The 19,391-nt window shown below is 35.1% G+C and overlaps 1 protein-coding gene across 3 annotated transcripts in view; it reads left to right on the top strand.

Annotated features, from left to right (window-relative positions):
• HLCS (holocarboxylase synthetase) overlaps positions 1-19,391 on the top strand; it is a 126,824-nt gene that overhangs the window by 35,374 nt on the left and 72,059 nt on the right. For all 3 annotated transcript variants that reach the window (XM_066978663.1, XM_066978669.1, XM_013181287.3), the window contains one exon: positions 8,141-8,412. In XM_066978663.1, coding sequence (XP_066834764.1) covers positions 8,141-8,412 — 272 coding nt within the window. The remainder of the gene's footprint in view (positions 1-8,140; positions 8,413-19,391) is intronic.

The raw sequence follows: 19,391 nt of genomic DNA, 5'->3' as shown, positions 1-19,391 counted from the left end.
TTGATTTCCTATTATCTTGTTATTACCTTGTTTTATAGCCTGATTGACAGCATTCTCTTCTATACAGAAGGTAACATCTGATATATTTTTCGTTATCTGGTGACTTCTGACCTAGGCCTGCAACCTGTTTTTAGAATTTACTGCAGCTCATTGAGTAAATTAATTTTCTGCCTACATACAGTGGTCTTTAAAGATAAATTTAATTTTGGATTCAAATAGATAGTTCTTGTTCAAAGCAATGTAACAGTTACAAAAGTTCCTTACAAATCTTGCACAAGACGTTTTTTAAGTCTTCCCCAGGTTTTGGACTAGGTGTTGCAAACATCAGTGGTCAAAATGGCCCCACTTGGATAAGTAACTATTTCTACTCCCTTGCTGAGATGATATACTGTATAACTGGTTATTTAAAGGAATAATTATTTTTAAAAACACACTGAAAAGGGCAAAAGACAAAGTTTCTTATCTGTGTCTTTTAGAAGTGATTAGCTTTGTTTCTCCCTCGTCGAAGTATATAGCAAACTAACTATCTGAACCACTGGAGACTCCTAAAAATCCAGTTGGTTGTGAATTACACAGTTATGAATCCCTGCCATCTTTCTAAATGCCCTTCCAAATTGTACACAATTGACTCATGTTTTACATAGTATCTGGGTTTAGGAAATATAAAAAAGATTATTAAAAAACTGAAACAGATTTCCTAGTTATGTAGTATCTTGAGAATGCATAGCAAATATCAGCCAAGTAACTACAGAAGTTCATGAGAACATGAAATGAGAATGCACCTTGGCACTACAATAAAATCTTTATGAAGTTCTTTGGGGGATGGGGAAAGGAGGGAGTGGAGAACTGGGGATTTCTCTCCTTTCTGAAATTTTTATACTAGGAACTAAACACAGAACTGTGAAAATAATGGCTCTCTGCCTGCTGGATGGATAGACTCAGATACATAGATTCTCCCCTGATTTAGCCTAGATTAGTGACCCCATTCTACGATATGTTTTCCTATTAAAAAAATGCTAAAGAAATGAAAATGTTACAAGTAATCTGAAGAAGGATTAAAATCAGCTAGTGTGGCTGTGGACGGAGACTGTTTAGCTTGTTCAATTTTTATCTGTTCCCTTGAACAAGGACTGAACTTTGACATGAATTATAAGCAGTTAGTACTAGGAGAAATGTTTTATATACTTCCTGAAAATGGATTCAATTGAGTACTTCGTATATTTCAAATTGGATTTTGAATGTTCGTTTTTTAAATACCCTTTGTGCTTTGCAGTTTTGTTTATTCTTTTTGTTTCCGGTACTACAAAATCTATCTTCAGGCTTACACTTATATAAATGTGAAAGGGCAACTATTCAAGCCTGCAAGCATTGACATGTAGTTTGGTAACATTTATTAAGTGTTAACGACATGTGAGAAGTATTGAACCACTGATTATGACAATCTTATGAAATTTCTTAGCCTGATTGCTTGATGGGAGAGAGAGACAGAGAGATGGCCTGGCTTTGGCACACAAACACAAATCTGGTATATACAGCTTTCTTAAGCCCTGGTGAACAAGTGAAAGATAGCCACTACAATTTCCTTGCCAGTACTGCTGGGAGCAGAGAGTGGCCTTTCTCCCATCTTTGTGGGTGTTTCTGTGGAAGAGGTTACAGCAGGCCTCTTTTTGGGCCTCTTTCAGTTCCTCTGCCTAGGCCACGATCACCTAGAGATTACCTTTTTCTTTCCTCATCTGAGCTGTCAAGAAGTTATTTTTACTTTTGTCACTCTTTCCCTAAAGAGAGAGGAAGATAAAGAAAATAATACCTGTCAATGAATTCAGCTTAGTGTTCATGAAATACTTTACAAAACTTCAGTGTAAGGTAATATGTGCGTGCTAGGGTATGAAAGCAATGAGGTTATTATATAGCTTCACATTCTCCATCATCTGTATTAGAGTAGGATTTTTTGGTGCAATTTAATATGTGTTTAACATTTTTCTATATTGACAAAGTATGAACATAATTTTAAAATGGGTTTATGCTAGCATTATGAAACTGTCATCTGCTTCAGATCTCAATGTATGCCATTATTACAGGAAGTAAAAACATAGACAGCAACAGAAAAGCATTTTGTGTGCCTCATTAGTCAGAAATGTCTGCCAAGACCGTGCCCTCTTGTGCTAATAGCTGACTTTTCCTGCTGCTGGCCTCCTAAGTTGCTAGCATTCTGGGCTGGGGTTGCCACTGTAGGTGTGCTTTTTGCTGGCGCCAGCCTACGGCTTACTACCACGTTGGACTTCAGTTTGTTTCTATTGGATTCAAGAGATGCTATGGAAGCTCTCCAGTGGCTAATTTAACACCTTTAAACTTGTATGCCTGTTGAGCAAAGCTGTGTAACAGAAGGAGGATATACTTTCTGCGTATACATATGCATGTGTGTATTTATTTTCATATTCTAAATTTGAAATCAGATTCCAAGTGCTGTGCTCTCTTTATTAAAATGTTTTCTTTTCTATCAGTGCTATTATAGAAGAATTCCTGTGCAATATGTATATTTAAGATCATACCTGAAACAAGTAATACTCATTTGAAAATGGCCAATTCAGAAAAAAGCAGGTTAGACATATGAAGGTGTGGTGTCTATTAAGGTGCTTGTGCTCAAAATGAGCTATTCGTGTTCTCCTCTAAAAGATCAGTACTTTGTGCCTGCGTAATATCCATTTGTGTGGAGTTAATAAACATATAGCCGTATGTGATTTAATCGATACATCAATTAATAATAAATCAATCAATACATTAACTGCAGACTTCTTAAAGTACAGTGAAGCAAAACCAGAGGCAGTTCATTGGAAAGAATTAGATTTTATGAAAAGGAAGAAGAAAAATAGTTAGATGTCCCAGCTATGTATTCAGAAAGGGAATACTTGGCCTTACTTTCTCTACACGCAACAGCTAAAATAGATTATTATACTACAGTCATAATATTGTGTCACTGGTAGAGCATCACTATTTAAATTTGTCTCATTTTTCCTTCCAAGAAAGTAGAGAGCTAACTAACTGATGTGTAATGTTTGTTCATTTTATGGCATTATATTTTTAGCTTTCATTTAGTTTCGCCTTCATGTTTTTAATAAAAACCAAATGAATTTAGGCTGTGACTGGAGTTTTGTCTCAACAAAGAATTCCATTGATATAAAATTTAAGATTTATCGTTACAGAATTTGGTAGAAAAGAGCAGCTCCCAAATATGCCTGATGGGGTCGGGAGGGGGAGAGGGGGAAGTATATAGCTGTCTGTCTATGAATATATATATATATAAGAATAAGAAAATGAAATAAAAAAGATACATCTAAATAGAATATAAGAATAAAATCTTGGATTTAGGTTTATTTGTAACCATTTTAACTGAAAGTTTATGTGCTTTGTGTATATGTCTCATTGGCTGATAGAGCCCAGGTGCAAATAAAATCATCTCCGTCAGGAGCTATAATTTTCTGTTATTTTATACTACAGCAGAGGAGGGTCCATATGCAGCTGGTTTTTGATCTTATGTCTGCCTCTTTTTTCCTTTTTGTTCAATCTCAACTGCTAAATAAGCATTAGGAGAAAAGGAAACTAATGATTACCAAGAAAAAAAAAAGATTTTTAAACAGCAAAGGAGAACTGTTATGTAGCAGTTTCTTCACACACCTGACCAAACTCTTAAAATCATAGAAAGCAGATGTTAAATCATTAACAAAATACAGCTTTTACTCTTCCTTCTTTACAGCGCAATTACCATTTAAACTTTAGTTCAACAACTTACAGCATGAGACCTCCAACCCTTGATACAGTGACCCTAATAAACTTCTGTGCTGATCGGTGGAGGAGCTGAGGGTACATAGCATGCAGTAGCTGAACTCTTCATTTCTATGGATTTTGTGAATAGACATCCACCAGATTTCCTTACCCACTTCAGAACAACTTTCCAGTTAGTGACACTTTGAGTCCAGCAATCAAAACTCTGCTTTTTCATATGTTTGCCTCTCAGTACCAGATGAGTGAGGCTGTCACCACCGTGAGATGCTGCTTCTTTCCATGCTCCTGCCCTGTGGAATTCAGGTTGCACTTCGGAGCGTGTGGGGAGAATTTCTTAGTGAGAAGTGGTGGCTGGCTCCTATTGCTTTTCTGCTTTTTATAGTTGATTTTTACAGTGCGTTGAAAATACATTGTGCTTTTGCTATGACTAGAAATCTTTCCTGTTCTAGATGTTAAATTTCTAGTTGACTATTTTAACCATGAAAAGCTGATTTAGTCTCTTGCCATCTAGTCGCTCAGCCAAAATGTCAAATTTCATTGTTCCTTTAAGAAAGGAGATGGCAGTATCTTTTGTTTGAAGAATGTACATATCAAATTGGTTTGAGAAGAGAATGGTTTCATACATAAGCAATTAATTTGTCTTGACTCGCATTCTCCCTGCCAAAAATGATGCAGTAATGATGAATAACAATTTTAGATGTATTTAGGCCACCCTAAAACATGTAGTTACTATACTCATGAAGTATATTACTGATAATATGCATAGTATTGACTGCAGCATGATTATATGTGTAAGTAGCTGCAGACAGTGTTGTGGTTGCCTGAATAAGTGACAGCTACAGCTCTTTTGCTTGCATACTCGTTTAAAGTTTGTACCTGCATGTTTTAGGATTTTGATAATGAGCTACAGGCCAGGGTAAGCAACGGCCAGGATCTTGGGTGTTCCCTTCCCTTTTGTCTCTGTTCCGTGCCTTGCTTGACACACCTGATCTGGTCCCAGAGGTATGTAAGGCCAGGCAGTTCTTGGAACCAACACTTTACTTTTAAATGGCCACCAGAGGTTGCTGCAGAACGGTGCAGGCAGCTGGGGATAGGTTTGCTTTCTGCCTACAGCCAGTAAATGGTGTTAGGTTCCCCGTTTTGAATTCAAAGCTGCATCCTGAGCTTAGCAACAAATTGCATAGTTCTGTTTCTGACGTGATTATATTCTTTTCCAATGGAGTTGAGGCAAAGGTTAGCCCTGACTGTTGTATGTATTTATTTCATTACAGGACAATGTTCTTCTCTTTGTGCCAGTATAACAGTGGGGACAATAAAACATTGGTTCAGCATCTATGTTTCTGTAACTTTGAGTTTATGAAGTAAAAACTAACTTTCCTAGTGTGTATTTGGACAAGACTTGAGAATTTGCTAAAAATGTAAACTTTTTTTCTTATAGAAATTTCTAAAAATCGAATGCTGCTTTTGATTATCTAGTATTTGTGTTTATATTTTTGATCAGCTCAAAAAGTATGTATACATTATGCAAAAAATTAGTTTCATAATTATACAAATATAACAAATCTTAAATGATTCAACATGCATTAGAAACAAGAAAATGAAATTATATAAACTAAAACTCTGTGGGGGAAAAATCACTTGAAAGTATATGCTCAATAGGATAAATGTTAGGAATTGTGTGGCATATCTGTAGTAATGTAACATTACACATAAATATAAGTTATTTCAGTCTTTTCAGAAAGTATGCTGTGGCAAAAGTATGCAGGACTTTCTGATATATAGTAACAACACTTTCATTCTTTGCTTAAAATGTAGCAGTACTTTAAGCATCTTTACTTTTTAACTTAATGCCTGTTTCGGTAAGTCTGTAAATCCATCCTTATTGGAGGTAAAATTATGGTTTTGTGTCTAGGAATTGCATGTTCAGACAATCATGCTAAATGAAATTCCGTGTTCAGAAAGCAACAGGAAAACACACTTTCTGCTTAAGCACAGTTTTGATATACTCCCTTACAAGAACTAGAGCTATAATTTTTCTAAATATCAGTTACAGCTAATAAGTTAGTGTGTGTGTAAAACAAGAAGGATAGTGTGTAAAGAATTTAGTAGCAGTCTGTTGAGGCTATGATGTTACACGAAGTGAAGATACAAGTGGTTCACGCAGATCAATTCAAAGAAGTGCTCGTAAAACCTTTAATGCCACATCATCATGTATGATGCAAAAAAAGAAGGAAGAAAATATTTAAAGCATATTTTAGCCAACAAGTTAAATGCAAAGAGTTTAAACGGAGCTTTACAAAATGCAGAAATGAGAAGTAGTTTATCTGTAACTAAAATTTACCTACTGAGTCATTCTTAGATTGTCTTGTCCTAGAAGCTAGTGCTTGATTGCATTCGGAAAAAGAATGTTTCTTTCTTCATGTTATGCTCAGTATGTAGTATGACTAAAAAACTATGGGGGAAAAATCACTTGAAAGAATATGCTTGAGAGGATAAATGTCATACTACAGAGCTACAAACCAGTAAGTCTGCTGACATTCAGCACACAAAGAATGTCACACAAGAAACAGTGTCCATGTGAAACTTGAGAAAGTGTAGTTTCCGAGTATGGAAAATCCATAGAAAGGTGTTAGAAACAGGACCACTTTTCTCATTGATTTTTAAGTTACAACAATGGGATTTGGAAAATTGGAGTAATTCCTTAGATAGATAACTATTTATAGGAAGTTTGCTCTTAATTGCAGTTTGTGGGTTTTAAAGAGTTGGACTGGAGCTCAGGGACATCATATTCAAGGGCAAGAGAACTAGTCTTTAGACTAGTATAGGAAACTCTCAGAACTGAGGTTCCCAGATCCTGCAGTAATGGGAAGGAGGGGCACATACTTGGGTAGAAACTGTGCATCTAAGAGAAGTTTTTTATTTAAAGGACAAATGTTTTCTTAGAAAATGTGAGGGCAAGAATCACTAATACATTACGTTTGGTAGAAATGGAGTATACATTTTTTTGTGGTTTCATATAGATCTTTCGAAATAGCTATTATTCTGAAAATGAGACTGTAATTATGAGGGCCAGATTTAGAATTGTGCCCTCAGGTGCAATTTGGGTTGCTGTGCTCATCTTTTAAAGTTTTAAGGAGTCATTTGTCCATATATTCTAGTATCTTCTTGTGTTTCGTATACATTTGCTCCCAAAATGTTCTTTCAGTTCAAATCTATGTAAATTATTGATAGCTTTAATCAGTGATTCATTAGCTTTTACTTTTAGCTCTTCTTTTTTCTGTTTAGCTTCCATCTAATTCAGTTTAAATTTTTATTTGAGAAATTATGTATGTGTGATAGATACTGCTCTGTTTCTAAAAGGAGCAGAGCTCTTCAAAATGCAAGCTACATACTTAGCAAAAAGAAGTCCCAGCATCTGTGTTTGTGGGCTGTTAACTTGCAGTTTCTACAGAAAGGGCAAAAATTTCATACCAAATCTCTCAAAAACACATTACGTATCTCGGGAAAGGGTTCTATGAATGTGTAACAGTTGTTTCCGGGCATTACCAGACAGGTAATAATCACAGTAATTCATCTCTTCGTTTCACATTCAATAAAGCATATTTCTAAATAACCTAAAATAAAGGAGAGGAAAATAAAAGGTTTGGCATGTAGATATGTAAAATCAGTTGTATTAGATATAATAAATTTTATCTATGTATCATATACATGCATTTCACATCACTGAAAATATTTTGCAACGAAATGTCTACCAGCTGTGCCATTGGCTGTGACAAGGGAGCATACTTACAACTCCATTTTGTACACTGGTATAAAGTTTTCTTAGTTATGTGCCTTCTTGTGTTATAAGCTTCTGCTTTAGCTAGCTTTTTAAACAGCCACTTTGGAGTAAGGTAATAGTTGTGAAGCTTCTGTTAGCTGAAGGTAGCCCTTTTAACAGGTATTCCGCTGAGAAATCAGTAAATGTTTTTCTTAGCTGCTGCTTTATCCTTCAAATCAAGTCTTAGCAGTGTGTTGAGAGGCTTGTAGCAGAGAAACTTAGCATGCCGAAAAACCTGCATAATACAGAAGTGCATAATACGCACTCCATGTTTCGGTATCTAACAGAACCACCACAAGTTTAAGCCTAATTAACCCACAAAGGAGCATGGTCTCAAGATTAAGAAGAGTGTACCAAATAGTCAGGTCAGGCCATTGTAGAACAAGCAGCAGAAGTTGATCTTCAAAAAAGAAATGAAGTTATTTTTTCCCATTTTGAAGCAGGAGGTGGTTGCTTGAATGTAAATATTCTCAGAAGAATGTTTGTGTATCTTTCTGTATGTTGGTCCATATTTCTATGTCTTATTTCCCTTGTCCACAGGAAATCCATCTTACATTCCTGAAATGGCTTGAGGAAAATGTAAATGCTGAAGGATTAATAGAATCCAGCAAAGTGTCTCTTAAATTTGTTTCATCTTGTGAATCAAAAATGGAGACAACTCCATCTCTGATGTCAGTCATCACTGAGATGGGAAACTTCTCATCAGAACATTTCAGCCTGGAGACGTATCAACAGAATCTGCAAACAAAGAAGCTTGGAAAGATTCTTCTCTTTACTGAAGTTACCACCACAACGATGAATCTTCTAGATGGGTAAGACATTGATCCATACCATCTTGAGTAAGATTTCTGATAGGAATTCACAATTATAGAAATGTTCACAATGTTTGGAAAGAAACATTTTTCTCTTTTGTTTATTTGTCACCTACAAGATACCCAAAGTCAAAAATGCTGATCGTCTATGAAATAGGACACAAAAGAGAGATCCTTGTGTTCACAGAATATTAATTGATAGTGTATAAAATGCCATGCTATAAAGGGTGCAAAACCCTAGTGTGACAGCTTCTTACTTGGCAATTGACTTTAATTGTTAATCTTGCAAATCACGAGCATTATCACAGGAATGTTTAAGGTATTAAATGTCCATATTTAGGAGATTACATACATTGTCTAACTCAAGTTATTTTCTGTGCTAGTTACATAACAACAGTAATACCAAGTAGGTTGGGGCCTGAATTTTAACATTGCTGTTTTCTCTCATTCCATTTAATGTCCTTTCGCTGAATATTCCACTAAAATGCTCTTTGGTGTTTCTTAAACATCGGTTAGGGTTGTGTTAGACGTTCTTTCATCATCACATAGATGACCATTGTGAATGAGTTGTGAGATACCTTTGAGAACGTAGTTTGTTAGAGTTTTGAATGGGATTAAGTGATATGAAAATCACAGTTAGTAAATCTTAGGTTGGAGTCTATGTACAAAGACTATACTGTTATGTTTCAGAACATGAAATAGTCTGATGGAAAAAACTGTCTTTAAGAAGCTGTTCCTCTTCAGGAAAGATTTTTTCTGTGTGTTTCTACCTGCAGCTCTAACTTTTCTTGACAGCCACTTTTGAGTATCAGTGTTAATTTATCTGCAGAAATTGCAGGTGAATTTTACTGTTGAAAATAACCTCAGTAATTTTGTTCTGGATTTTCTTTTTATCAACATCATCAGTTAAATCGCCTTGAATGTTATTGTAACTGATTAGTTAACTAGCAGTAATAGCTTTACTTCTCAGCTAGAGAGCCTAAATTGTAAGGCTGATATGTTACAGAATATGCCTTCTTGCAGGTAATAAAGGTGATTTGTTTTAAAATATACATACACAAAAACTGTGAATGAGCATGCATTAGAACAGTATTACAGTAAATCAGTGTAATTTTACAGTTGACACTGTTCTGATAACTAAAAATTACCTGAAATTAAGTATTTATAGTGTTTATAGATAGAATTTACAAATGATAATTTGCCCTAAAATTTTGTAATTTAGAGACAGTTCAAATCAAATAAAAATTTCTTTAAAGCCAAACTGTTCTTTGTGCATGCATACGTACATGTGCACACATATTAAAAAACGTAGCTATCCAGTTTTGCCACACCCCTCCCCCAAATCTACATCCTAGTCCTACGACTGATTTGACAAGGGCTTTTGGACGTAGACAGACATGCTATTTCAATAGAGCCCAAAAATAAGTGTTTTATTATTATTATTGAAGCATTTGTAGTATTTACATGTAGTATTCAAATCATATTCAACTCATAGGATTGAAAGCAGACTTACTGGTAAGAAACTGAAGAAGTGATAATTTAATATGTCAATACTTTTCTTTCTGACAGTTCTTTGGTGGTAGTTCTCAGTAACAGTATCTACATATCCCAGTAAGATGAAGTATATTATTCAAAGTCTGTGAATTTATTTAGATATCACAAGCTAAATAGAATAATGTCTGGCCAATTTATTTACGCTTATATCATCCAGAAGGCAAGGGAGATGAGAGAAGGGGTCTTGGTTTTTCGCTGAATCTGGAACCTTTACTCTTTTATCTCTAAACTGATGTCCCAGCAGAGTGTTCAGCTCACAGGTTGCTTTCTTATGTAAGTAGTCCAAATGTGATGAAGTGCTTGGAGATGTGGGTCTTCAAGATTTTCCCCGTTGTGATGCAACTCAAGTAGTAGGTTTTCAGATAAGATGTAAACCAGAAGTTCTTTCTCTAAGCAGCTTTTACAGGGAAGGTGGTCCTACTCGGATTATAATTTGAGTGATTAAATTTCTTGTAGAAAGTCTTTTGTTTTAATAATTCAAAATATTAAATATGATGGTTGATGATATTGTAAATACACTGTTGTCATAGATAAAATAATGTTGTCCATGTGATTTGCAGTTCAGCAAAGTACCTTGAGATTTCACAAATAATAACAAGTCATAAATCACTAGAAATTGAGGCAAATATCTATTAGATATTTTATTTATTCTTTTTGAAGAAAGAAGTTGTCAGTTTTTAATGTACTTCCATAAGAACCAATATGAATGTGTTAAGGTATGTAATATGTCAGGTTTAGGATATGTAGTATGTCACTTGCCAGTTCAAAATGAAAGTGTATCTCAAGAAAAAGAGTTTCTTTCATTGCACAAAAAATAAATTCTTAATGATCAGTTGTAATTCCCAGAAGAAAAAAAAATTATACCTTGTATAGGTAATCAAATATTGCAATAAGCAAGTGCTACAGGATGGAATCTCTTAGATTTTTCCAAAGTTTGTGATGACAGAAAATGTGACACAGCCACCTCAAGAACTTAATCCATGGGATTAGTAGTGAATTGATTTAGTAAATTATTTAGTTAGTAAATTACAAATAAATGTAGCATTTAACTTCCGTGATTTTAGGTTTTCTTATACCTCTCCCACAAACTGAAAGTCAAATGTTTGCCTCTCTTCCTTTTCACTTCCCCAAACCTTCATACCCCAAAATTAAGACATCGAAGGAGAAAGTGGGCTGGAACTAATTTAATGGCTGAGTGACCTCACAGTAGAGAAACAGCCGGAGCCTAATAGGGGTCTTTGTCTACATTTCCACCCTGGCTGGTAACGTGCCAGTCAAAAGTCAAGCAAGAGAAACAGGTGGAAACTATTAGACCTGTCATAAAGTTTGAAAAATTGATTCTGGAGTCTAAGTGAATAGATTGAACTTGACAGTGTTGTCCTAAAGATTCTAAGGAAAAATTCTGTAGTTTAATTTGGAATCCCTTGATTGTTCATTAGCTCTCCAGATGGCATGTCTTGACATTTTGCATATTAACATACACACTTTATTATCATTGGCATACATTTACATGTCCTAAGGTAACAAGCAAAGTGTGAATTCACCTGTAAGTATCTAAAATTAAATGGCATTAGTCTAATTGGTAAAGCAAAGATTTGCTTAAATATCGTGTAGTTTAAAATAGTCAATATTGCTTCTATGATTTCAATTTAAAAGCGTTAAATTAATCATAAGACTACATTTAAAGCATTTAATTTTTTATTTCTTAAACTAAAATTTAAATTTTTTACCAAAGATAGAGGCTTCCCTCTTATTTTGTTTTGTTTTTTGCTTCAAGGGAAATTCTTTCTGTAAGTCAGAAAGAAATGTCAGAAACCTTGTGTATTTCTTCAAAGATATTTATCCCAATAGCACCTGACCAGGTTAAACTTTCCAGAAGCAGTTCCACTTTCGTTGTCTCCTCTTCTCAAAGAATGCCTGAGGTTGTATGACTCAAAATGAAACCATTATTTTTAAGGATGCATCTGGTATGGTGATGCAAGTATTGAGTTGTGGAAACGAACTTACTAGGCTCACAAGACCTGAGGTTGATAAAGAAATATTTCTAGCACGCTTTAATTAGCTGGAATAGTTTCACAACCATTTCATTAAAAATAAATTAATTAGGTATTCAGTTCAATTTTATTCTTTACCAGCACCTAATATCTTGTTTTAATGTTTTATTTGGCAGAAGATGTGATTTATACATTACTAAGCCAGCATGTGATATATTGTACATAAAATGCCATTGTGGATCCTGTTTCCCTAGTATTTAAGAAGAACAAAGGCAGCTGTTCCTGTGCCATTGTTAGGAGGAGTTTGACACAAATATGGTGAATTTTAGTGGGAATGAAATGTGGGAGAAAATTGCTTTCATAATTGCTGAGTGGGATTTTTAAATAAAATGTCAGTTTAGAGTAAACAATTTTCAAACAGTTAAAATCTTTGCAAAAGAAAATCCTTTACGTCGTTGGTGCCATTTTAGTTTTTCTTTATGCTTTTCAAGATTCATTGTGCCACAGCTTTAATTTTGGCAAGTGAGCATTAGGACTCAGATTTTATTTTTAAAATTCATGTTTTATGTTTAAATACACGTGCTGCTTATGCAGGTACGAGTTAGTGAAAAGTAAGAGCAGCTTATAGTTGCAGGAAATTGGGATGGCAGTTCAGAGGCACAAGCAAGCTGAGATTGACAAACTGTATTTTGTACCTAGTGGGTGTTTTTTTTTCAAATCCTTGTGATGTTTTACTCTACGTAAACACAGCGGCCTCCTGTTTAGTCATTCCATGCACCTCAGTGATCTCTTGTATTCTCTGTTTAGACCATGTTTTTTAAGAAACAAATTGAAATCAGATAAGCTGGGGGGGGGGGGGGGGGAGGGGTGGTTTGAAAAGTGGTTTGGAGACAGAAATTTGGAATTAACAAAGCACACGCAAAATACGCCATATAGTCACAGTGGTTGTATTCATTCCATCATGAGGCATATCTGTCTAAAGCCTGACCTCTCAGGTATTTCCATCATAATTCCGTGATGACTGGACTATACGCACGAACTGTAGCTATTGCAGCTATTGGCTCAACTTGATTGACCATTTTCTTTAAAGCTATGAAAATTGTTTACTGCTTCTAATATTATTTTAGCTAGCCATGTCTCATAATCTAGGCTCAGCTGGGCAGAGGAAGCAGTTGTGCTGTGTAGTCAAAACCAGCTGCAAGGGGGCTGGTTTGGACGATATTTGCAAATAGGGACCTTGTGTTTTCCTCACTTGAAGGTGTACAGGTAGTTGGATTACAAAATCTTCAAATGGTAGTCTTTGTCTCGTATTGTGATGAGAATATCCTAGTACGTTAATAGTCTTCTGTAAATAAATGTCACCAACGTGTTTGTAAAAATTACCCCTCTGCATCCTTCCCTCTTAAGAAAGTGTGTTAGCTAAAAAATGCTGTGGTGGTCAGGAAGGATGCCTTTGTCTCAAGAAATTGCTGTTGGATATTTAAAAAATACGTGCTGATAAACTGGTCAGTGGCATTTAAATGCTGTATGAGTTTTTCTATGTAATTTGCTACAGATACATAACCAAAAAATATTTTATAATTTTGGATAGCCAATCCCTCTTTGCGTAGAGGACTCTCACAAGTGCATCTCTCTTTTAAAAGCTAAGATTCCTTGGTTGTCTTTGTTTGTTAAACTATGTTGTGGGATAGGAATACTTTACTTAACAAATACTTAACCTAAAACCTAAAGTTAGATACTAGTGCCAGTAGACTTGCTTTTTAAAGGATTTCATTCTTTCAACCTATATACCTCCCATTTAACTTAGCCTTGATATAGTACCATCTCCCTTTGTTCTTTACATCATTGGGTTTACCAATTTTTAAACTCACATTTATTTTATCTATAGGGTTGAATTTGCAACGGGGCTTTTTATTCTCAAAAAAAAAAAGAGGTAGCACATTACATTGGAATAGCTGCTTCCATGATTGTTTTTCCTGAGTTTTTTTTTCATATTCAGTATTTTGTGCCTTTCTTTGGTCATAAAGATTAGCTCAAGTAACAGGATATGTTTGTTGCCCTTAAATTAAAATCATTTCAACAGTAATTTTTACTAATTTAGTTTTAAATGTATATTATTTCTGACTTTATTCTTCCATTCACTTATTGGTACTGTTTTGCATCATCCAGCATTAGAGAAAGCTGTCCCTCATCCTGATAACACAAGATCATACAGGAATTTTTGTAATAGAGCCAAGAGTCTGTTCCCTTCCTTGCCTGTATAAAGTGAGGAATTCGGAAGTTTTTGGCACTGATTTGGTTCTGTGCCATTCCCAGACTCTTCTCTGCAATAGCATTTTTCATTACATGCATGCTGAAAGATTTCTGTATTAGGATTTGTCATCTCCTTTGCGTCAATTTTCCTTGCCTTTCTTTCCACCTGTTGTGAATGGTTCATAAGGACGCTAAACAATTAGGTCCCTATTTTCTTGTCACGCACCTTGTGTGTCTGATTTTCCATGGAACTGAAGACAAAATATGTTTCTCTTTATTTTTTTGTTATGTAAAATTAGTAGATTTTCTTCCTGTTAATGAAGTGGGCCTCCTGCTTGCATGGTTTTTGTCAGCACAGGGGGAGGTTTGATGTTCCCAAAGGGGATTGAGTCATAAAAAAAAAGATACCCGTTTTGCAGAGCAATTAACCCACATTGAACTCTTATAGTATATTGTATTACCCTACTGCTGGAAGTTCCTGAACAATCCGTATTGTCGTATGAATACACATGTATCCTTGGGACACTCCTCATTTGTTAAATATGAGTGGTAACCCTATAAGACTGCACAGTTAAAATGATAGCTAAAGAATGGAAATAGAAGGGTTTCAAGAAAATTATCTTGTTTTGTTTTACATGGAGCTGTTTTCATGCATGCATTTTAAATCAGACTTTTCATATTAAGATGAAAAAAAATAATGCTGAAATTAAAAGTCATCACACTGTTGAAAGAGGATTAACTTGAAAGAGTTGTATGTTAGAGTACAATGTATGTAATGGAACGGAATACAATATATAATATATGGTTATCTAATCACATAAATTATAACACACATTACATATATATTATTGTTACTCATTTGCTAACTTTGTGACTGTCAATTCTGACTTTGAATTTTAAATTTGGTCTAGTAAAAACCCTGTTGCTTAAGCTTAAATTGCCCAGAAGCACTTGTGTGTTATTGTTTGCACCTCAGTGAGAAAGAGCGTTAAGTTAGAAAGTTAAGGGTTTGGATAGGAAGGCATGAAATATAAAGGTTATGGATAAGGAGTTTCTTTGTACGAGGAGAAAGTAAAGAGATTTTGATGCTTTTTCAATCATCATTTTGTAGCATATTGTTAAGTATAACAAAGTCAGTTCTGTAGTGTCAGTGTGGATGTGTATGAGGTAGGGCTATCATTGTCTTCATCTCATAGCTTTCTGCGCACTGGGAAATCTCCCACCTTATTGCCATGGGTCTAAGTTCAAATTGGAATATTGCCTCTGATGAAGTTTTACGTTTATAGTAATAAGGAAAAAACATAAAATAAGATGGGCGGAAGTTAATGTAGGACATGACCCATTAATGATCTATTGATTTTAAAAGGGTAAGGCACAGCAAAACTAAATATGTTGATAATGTAGTCAGATGAAACAAACTCCCCGCCTCCGTAGTTAACCTTGCTGAGTAGCTCAGGGCTTGGGCAAGTCATGGACCTGCATTCCTCCCCATACCTTTTTACTGTAGTTGAATCACTAGAATAGTAAAAGAATAAATTAAAGGTGTTGCAATCAGGTAAAACAGAATAGCAGTTAGGTAGTCAGATGTACTAGGAAGAGGATATCAAGTGATGTGATAGTGCATTCTGTTAATGGGTTACCCACAATGTATGGAGCTGAGGAAGTCCCAGTTTAGGAACTAGTAAAGAATCCATTTGGCTGGACACTGCACTTGTTTCTTACACTGTTGACCTATTAAGGAGATGTGTTGGAGATACTCAGCACTTGCAAGTTCCAAACAGACTCCTTGTTTTTTTCAGAAAATGGAAATATGGGACAAGTTGGAGAACTCAAGCCCAGTATGCTTTGCTTTGGAATTCCTCTGACCGTTGTATTTGCTTTAAGGGATGCATAGGGCCTACTTCACTTTTGGAAGTAGAATTAACATCTACAGAGTAATTTTTATCTGGTTGTTTTAGGAAGCTGATGGGAAGAATCCCTTTTCTCAGACATGGAGAGAAATGTGTTGTGTGCTACATTTTTACTTTATTTTCTTTGAAACTACAATAAGGATCCAAATTCTGAACTAAAATTAAATGCAGTCAGACAAAATGTGAATTATTGTCTGGAGACGCCAGTTTCTCATTCTGACTGTACATGGAGAATACCATAATCATGTTTCTTAGAAGTTCAAAGTTAGGTCATGGCTTTCAGTTTCCATTTTGCACATCTCCATCCCTTTGCCCTTGCCAAAAAAATAAAATAAAAAATGGTTGGATTTGCTACATTGTAGGAGCTGAGAAACTTGTGGCATTACTGTTCTGAGGAAGTTTAGACAGCACCTGTTCCAGTGCTGTTAAGAATAAACATACTGATTTTTATTCTTATGCTGCCAGAAGATAGTAATTTGGTTTCAGAATAATTCACTGATTGTTTTCAGTGCCTAAACCTTTCAAAGCTTGTGTAATTTCTACCTTAAGCAGTAAAATAAGAAAATCCCACAGAATCTGAATTCTTTTCTTAAATCCCACTGGCCTAATTTATTTTCACTTATACTCCTAGTTAAAATATTTTAAGAATCTGTTTGTATTCAAACGAAGGCTTGCATTTATCACACCTCATATCATTTAGCCTAAAATGTCATGGCCTGTAGAATGGTGTGTAAAAACCGAGGTTCCCCCACTGCAGTTTTGTGATCCCCAGGATTGCTATAAAATACAGTACCTCATGTTGCTTTCAAAAGAATTTACTAGCATTGTTCTTGTTGCTAAAGAGTTAAATGTGGCAGAACTTCCAAATGTTTTTTGTAAACTTCAGCTGATGCTATTTTAAGGATGATACTATCTTACATAAAAAAAAAAAAAAAGAAAAAAACCACACAAGTATTTTAAAGGTTTCTTTGCAAACACTGAACTTTCATTCCATCTTTCATTAAAGAGTTGTGGAATACAACTGGAGACTCTTCTATAGACCTTTTTCATTTTACCTGTGTTTGAATGGATCATCAGTTTGTCCATTCGCAGAGGAAGAAGAAGGAGAATACTGAAAAGAAAACAAGAAGAAGAAAAAAAAGTAGAGATGGAGGCTGAGATATAGGAAATAGGAAATAAAAATAAGGCATTCAAGGGAAACAAATCTTATCTGTGTTTGCTGAATATTTCTTTAACAAATGTTAGGGAGAAATGAGTGGCATGTAAAAAGATTGCAGTATTAATTGGGGAAAAATCTACATGTTGTCAGAGTGCATAGCAAACCAATTACTGATCAGAAACCTGATATTCCCTTGTTCAGCTGGCGAATTGTCTACTGAAAGATCCTGTACTGTTTGGGTTTGTTTCCTTCTGAAGTCATAGAGGCTGGTAGTAAATCCACTTAAGCATGTGGTGGTTCCATTTCTAATTTTTTTGTTTGAAAACTGGGGGGTATGAGGAATTTATTTTTTTCAGGTTAAAAATAATTTTCTATACAGTCGCATATGAATCTGCAAATTATGATATACTGCTTTGCTTGTTTATTTTTAGTCACCCTTTTAATCTTTTTTACCATCATAAGCATCTTTGAATACGTAATCAGAATCCCACAAACTGCTTATATTTCATGTTTTTAAAAATGTGGCTTACAACATAGTACATTATACTTTTTGGATCTTGTGTAATCCATGAAATTGCATGTTGCATGACAGTAGAAAAGCTTCAGAATTCATTCTACCTGACTGTAATGCTTTCCACCCATTAATTTACCATCTTTAGTCAAATCCTAGAATAGGCAGTTAAAATATCAAAATGATATTTCATTGACCCATTTCTACAACCCCCAAAACATATCGGTAAACTCAGATGGCCTGTGGGCTTAGTTAAAGAAAACAGTATATTTTGTACTGTTGTATTTATCTTTCAGCTAAAAGATTTCATCCATATAATGATTGTTAAGCCCAAGACTTGATCTTCACATATGCCTAAACTATTTGGTTGTATAAACTGGTTGCTACAGAACCAGTTTCCTTTTAAGGATGCATATTGTGCAATATGATTGCGGTGCTGAAACTGAAATTTCTGAACACTGGAAGAATAACGTGCAGAAAATGTTTTAATGGCTAAGAATACTATTTCACTCTCCACTGAAGAGTGAGGATTTCTGCCCTGAGAACAAATAGGTATTTAATATACTAGTGTAAATGCAGGTGGAAGTGATATCAAACAGGCTTATAATCCATTGTAGGGCTGTTTAGTGCAGGCATTGGGTAGAACTGTCTGATGAAGTACTGATCTGGTACCAAAACCTTTTTCTTTGGTGGCTGAATATAGACCCTCATACCTCACCTAAGATGGAGTGAAGTTCGGAGATCTGTTTTCTTAGGCTTTTAACCTTTTTCTTCTCCTTTTTCTCCTCTGTTTGCACTACTGGCTTCTGAAACAGTTTTATCAAGAGCATACGTTTCTGAAGTGATACAGAGGAATGCTTGTATGATCTCAGTAAGCCATCTTTCAGGCTTTCATGAAGGAAGAAAATAGTCTAAAATGTTATCCACAGATGCATAAGAAAGAAATAATATTATTTTGGACCTTTAAGTTTGAAGACTCCAAATTACATAAGAGTTCTCATTCAATTCTTCATTTATTTGCAAAAGATAACATGTATACCTTATCTGGAGTATGGAACCAGATGTGTGATACAAAAGAAAGAGCTGGGGGCCACATGCTTTAATGCAAATTTAAAATCCTGTGTGGTACTTGATTCACGTGATACGGAATACTTTTAAGTTAGTAGACCGTATCAGGATAGCGAGGATCAATGCTTGTGGAATGCTTAGAATACTCAATCACAGTTTATCCATCTGTTTTCAAAAAGAAAAGTGAAATAATCACCCCTTGCCAGGGTATTTGGAAAGCAGTTGTGTGGCTTGGATATTTTTTGTGGTAGTAGCCAGGCAACACAGAATTTTCAGCTGGAAGACGTTGGAAAATCTGTAGAGCTCTATGAATCTAGATTCTTTGGCTGCCTTTTTGTTTTTCTCTTGGCATCAGTATTCTGCTGCCATTCAGTTGCTGCATTTACATGTTTTTCTTTGGAACTAAGTGTAGATATTCATATTTCTCCATCAGAATATTGTCAGTGTGCTGACAGAAAAAATACAAGGAAGATGCCCTTGTGCATCACAGTACCAGCACACTGTAAAGCCTAAGGTAAAAAAGAATCATT

The sequence above is a fragment of the Anser cygnoides genome, chromosome 1 (assembly GCF_040182565.1).
Source record: "Anser cygnoides isolate HZ-2024a breed goose chromosome 1, Taihu_goose_T2T_genome, whole genome shotgun sequence".
In the NCBI taxonomy this organism is placed as follows: Eukaryota; Metazoa; Chordata; class Aves; order Anseriformes; family Anatidae; genus Anser; species Anser cygnoides.
Note: the sequence above shows the minus strand (reverse complement) of the source record. Positions and strands in the feature narration are given on the sequence as shown.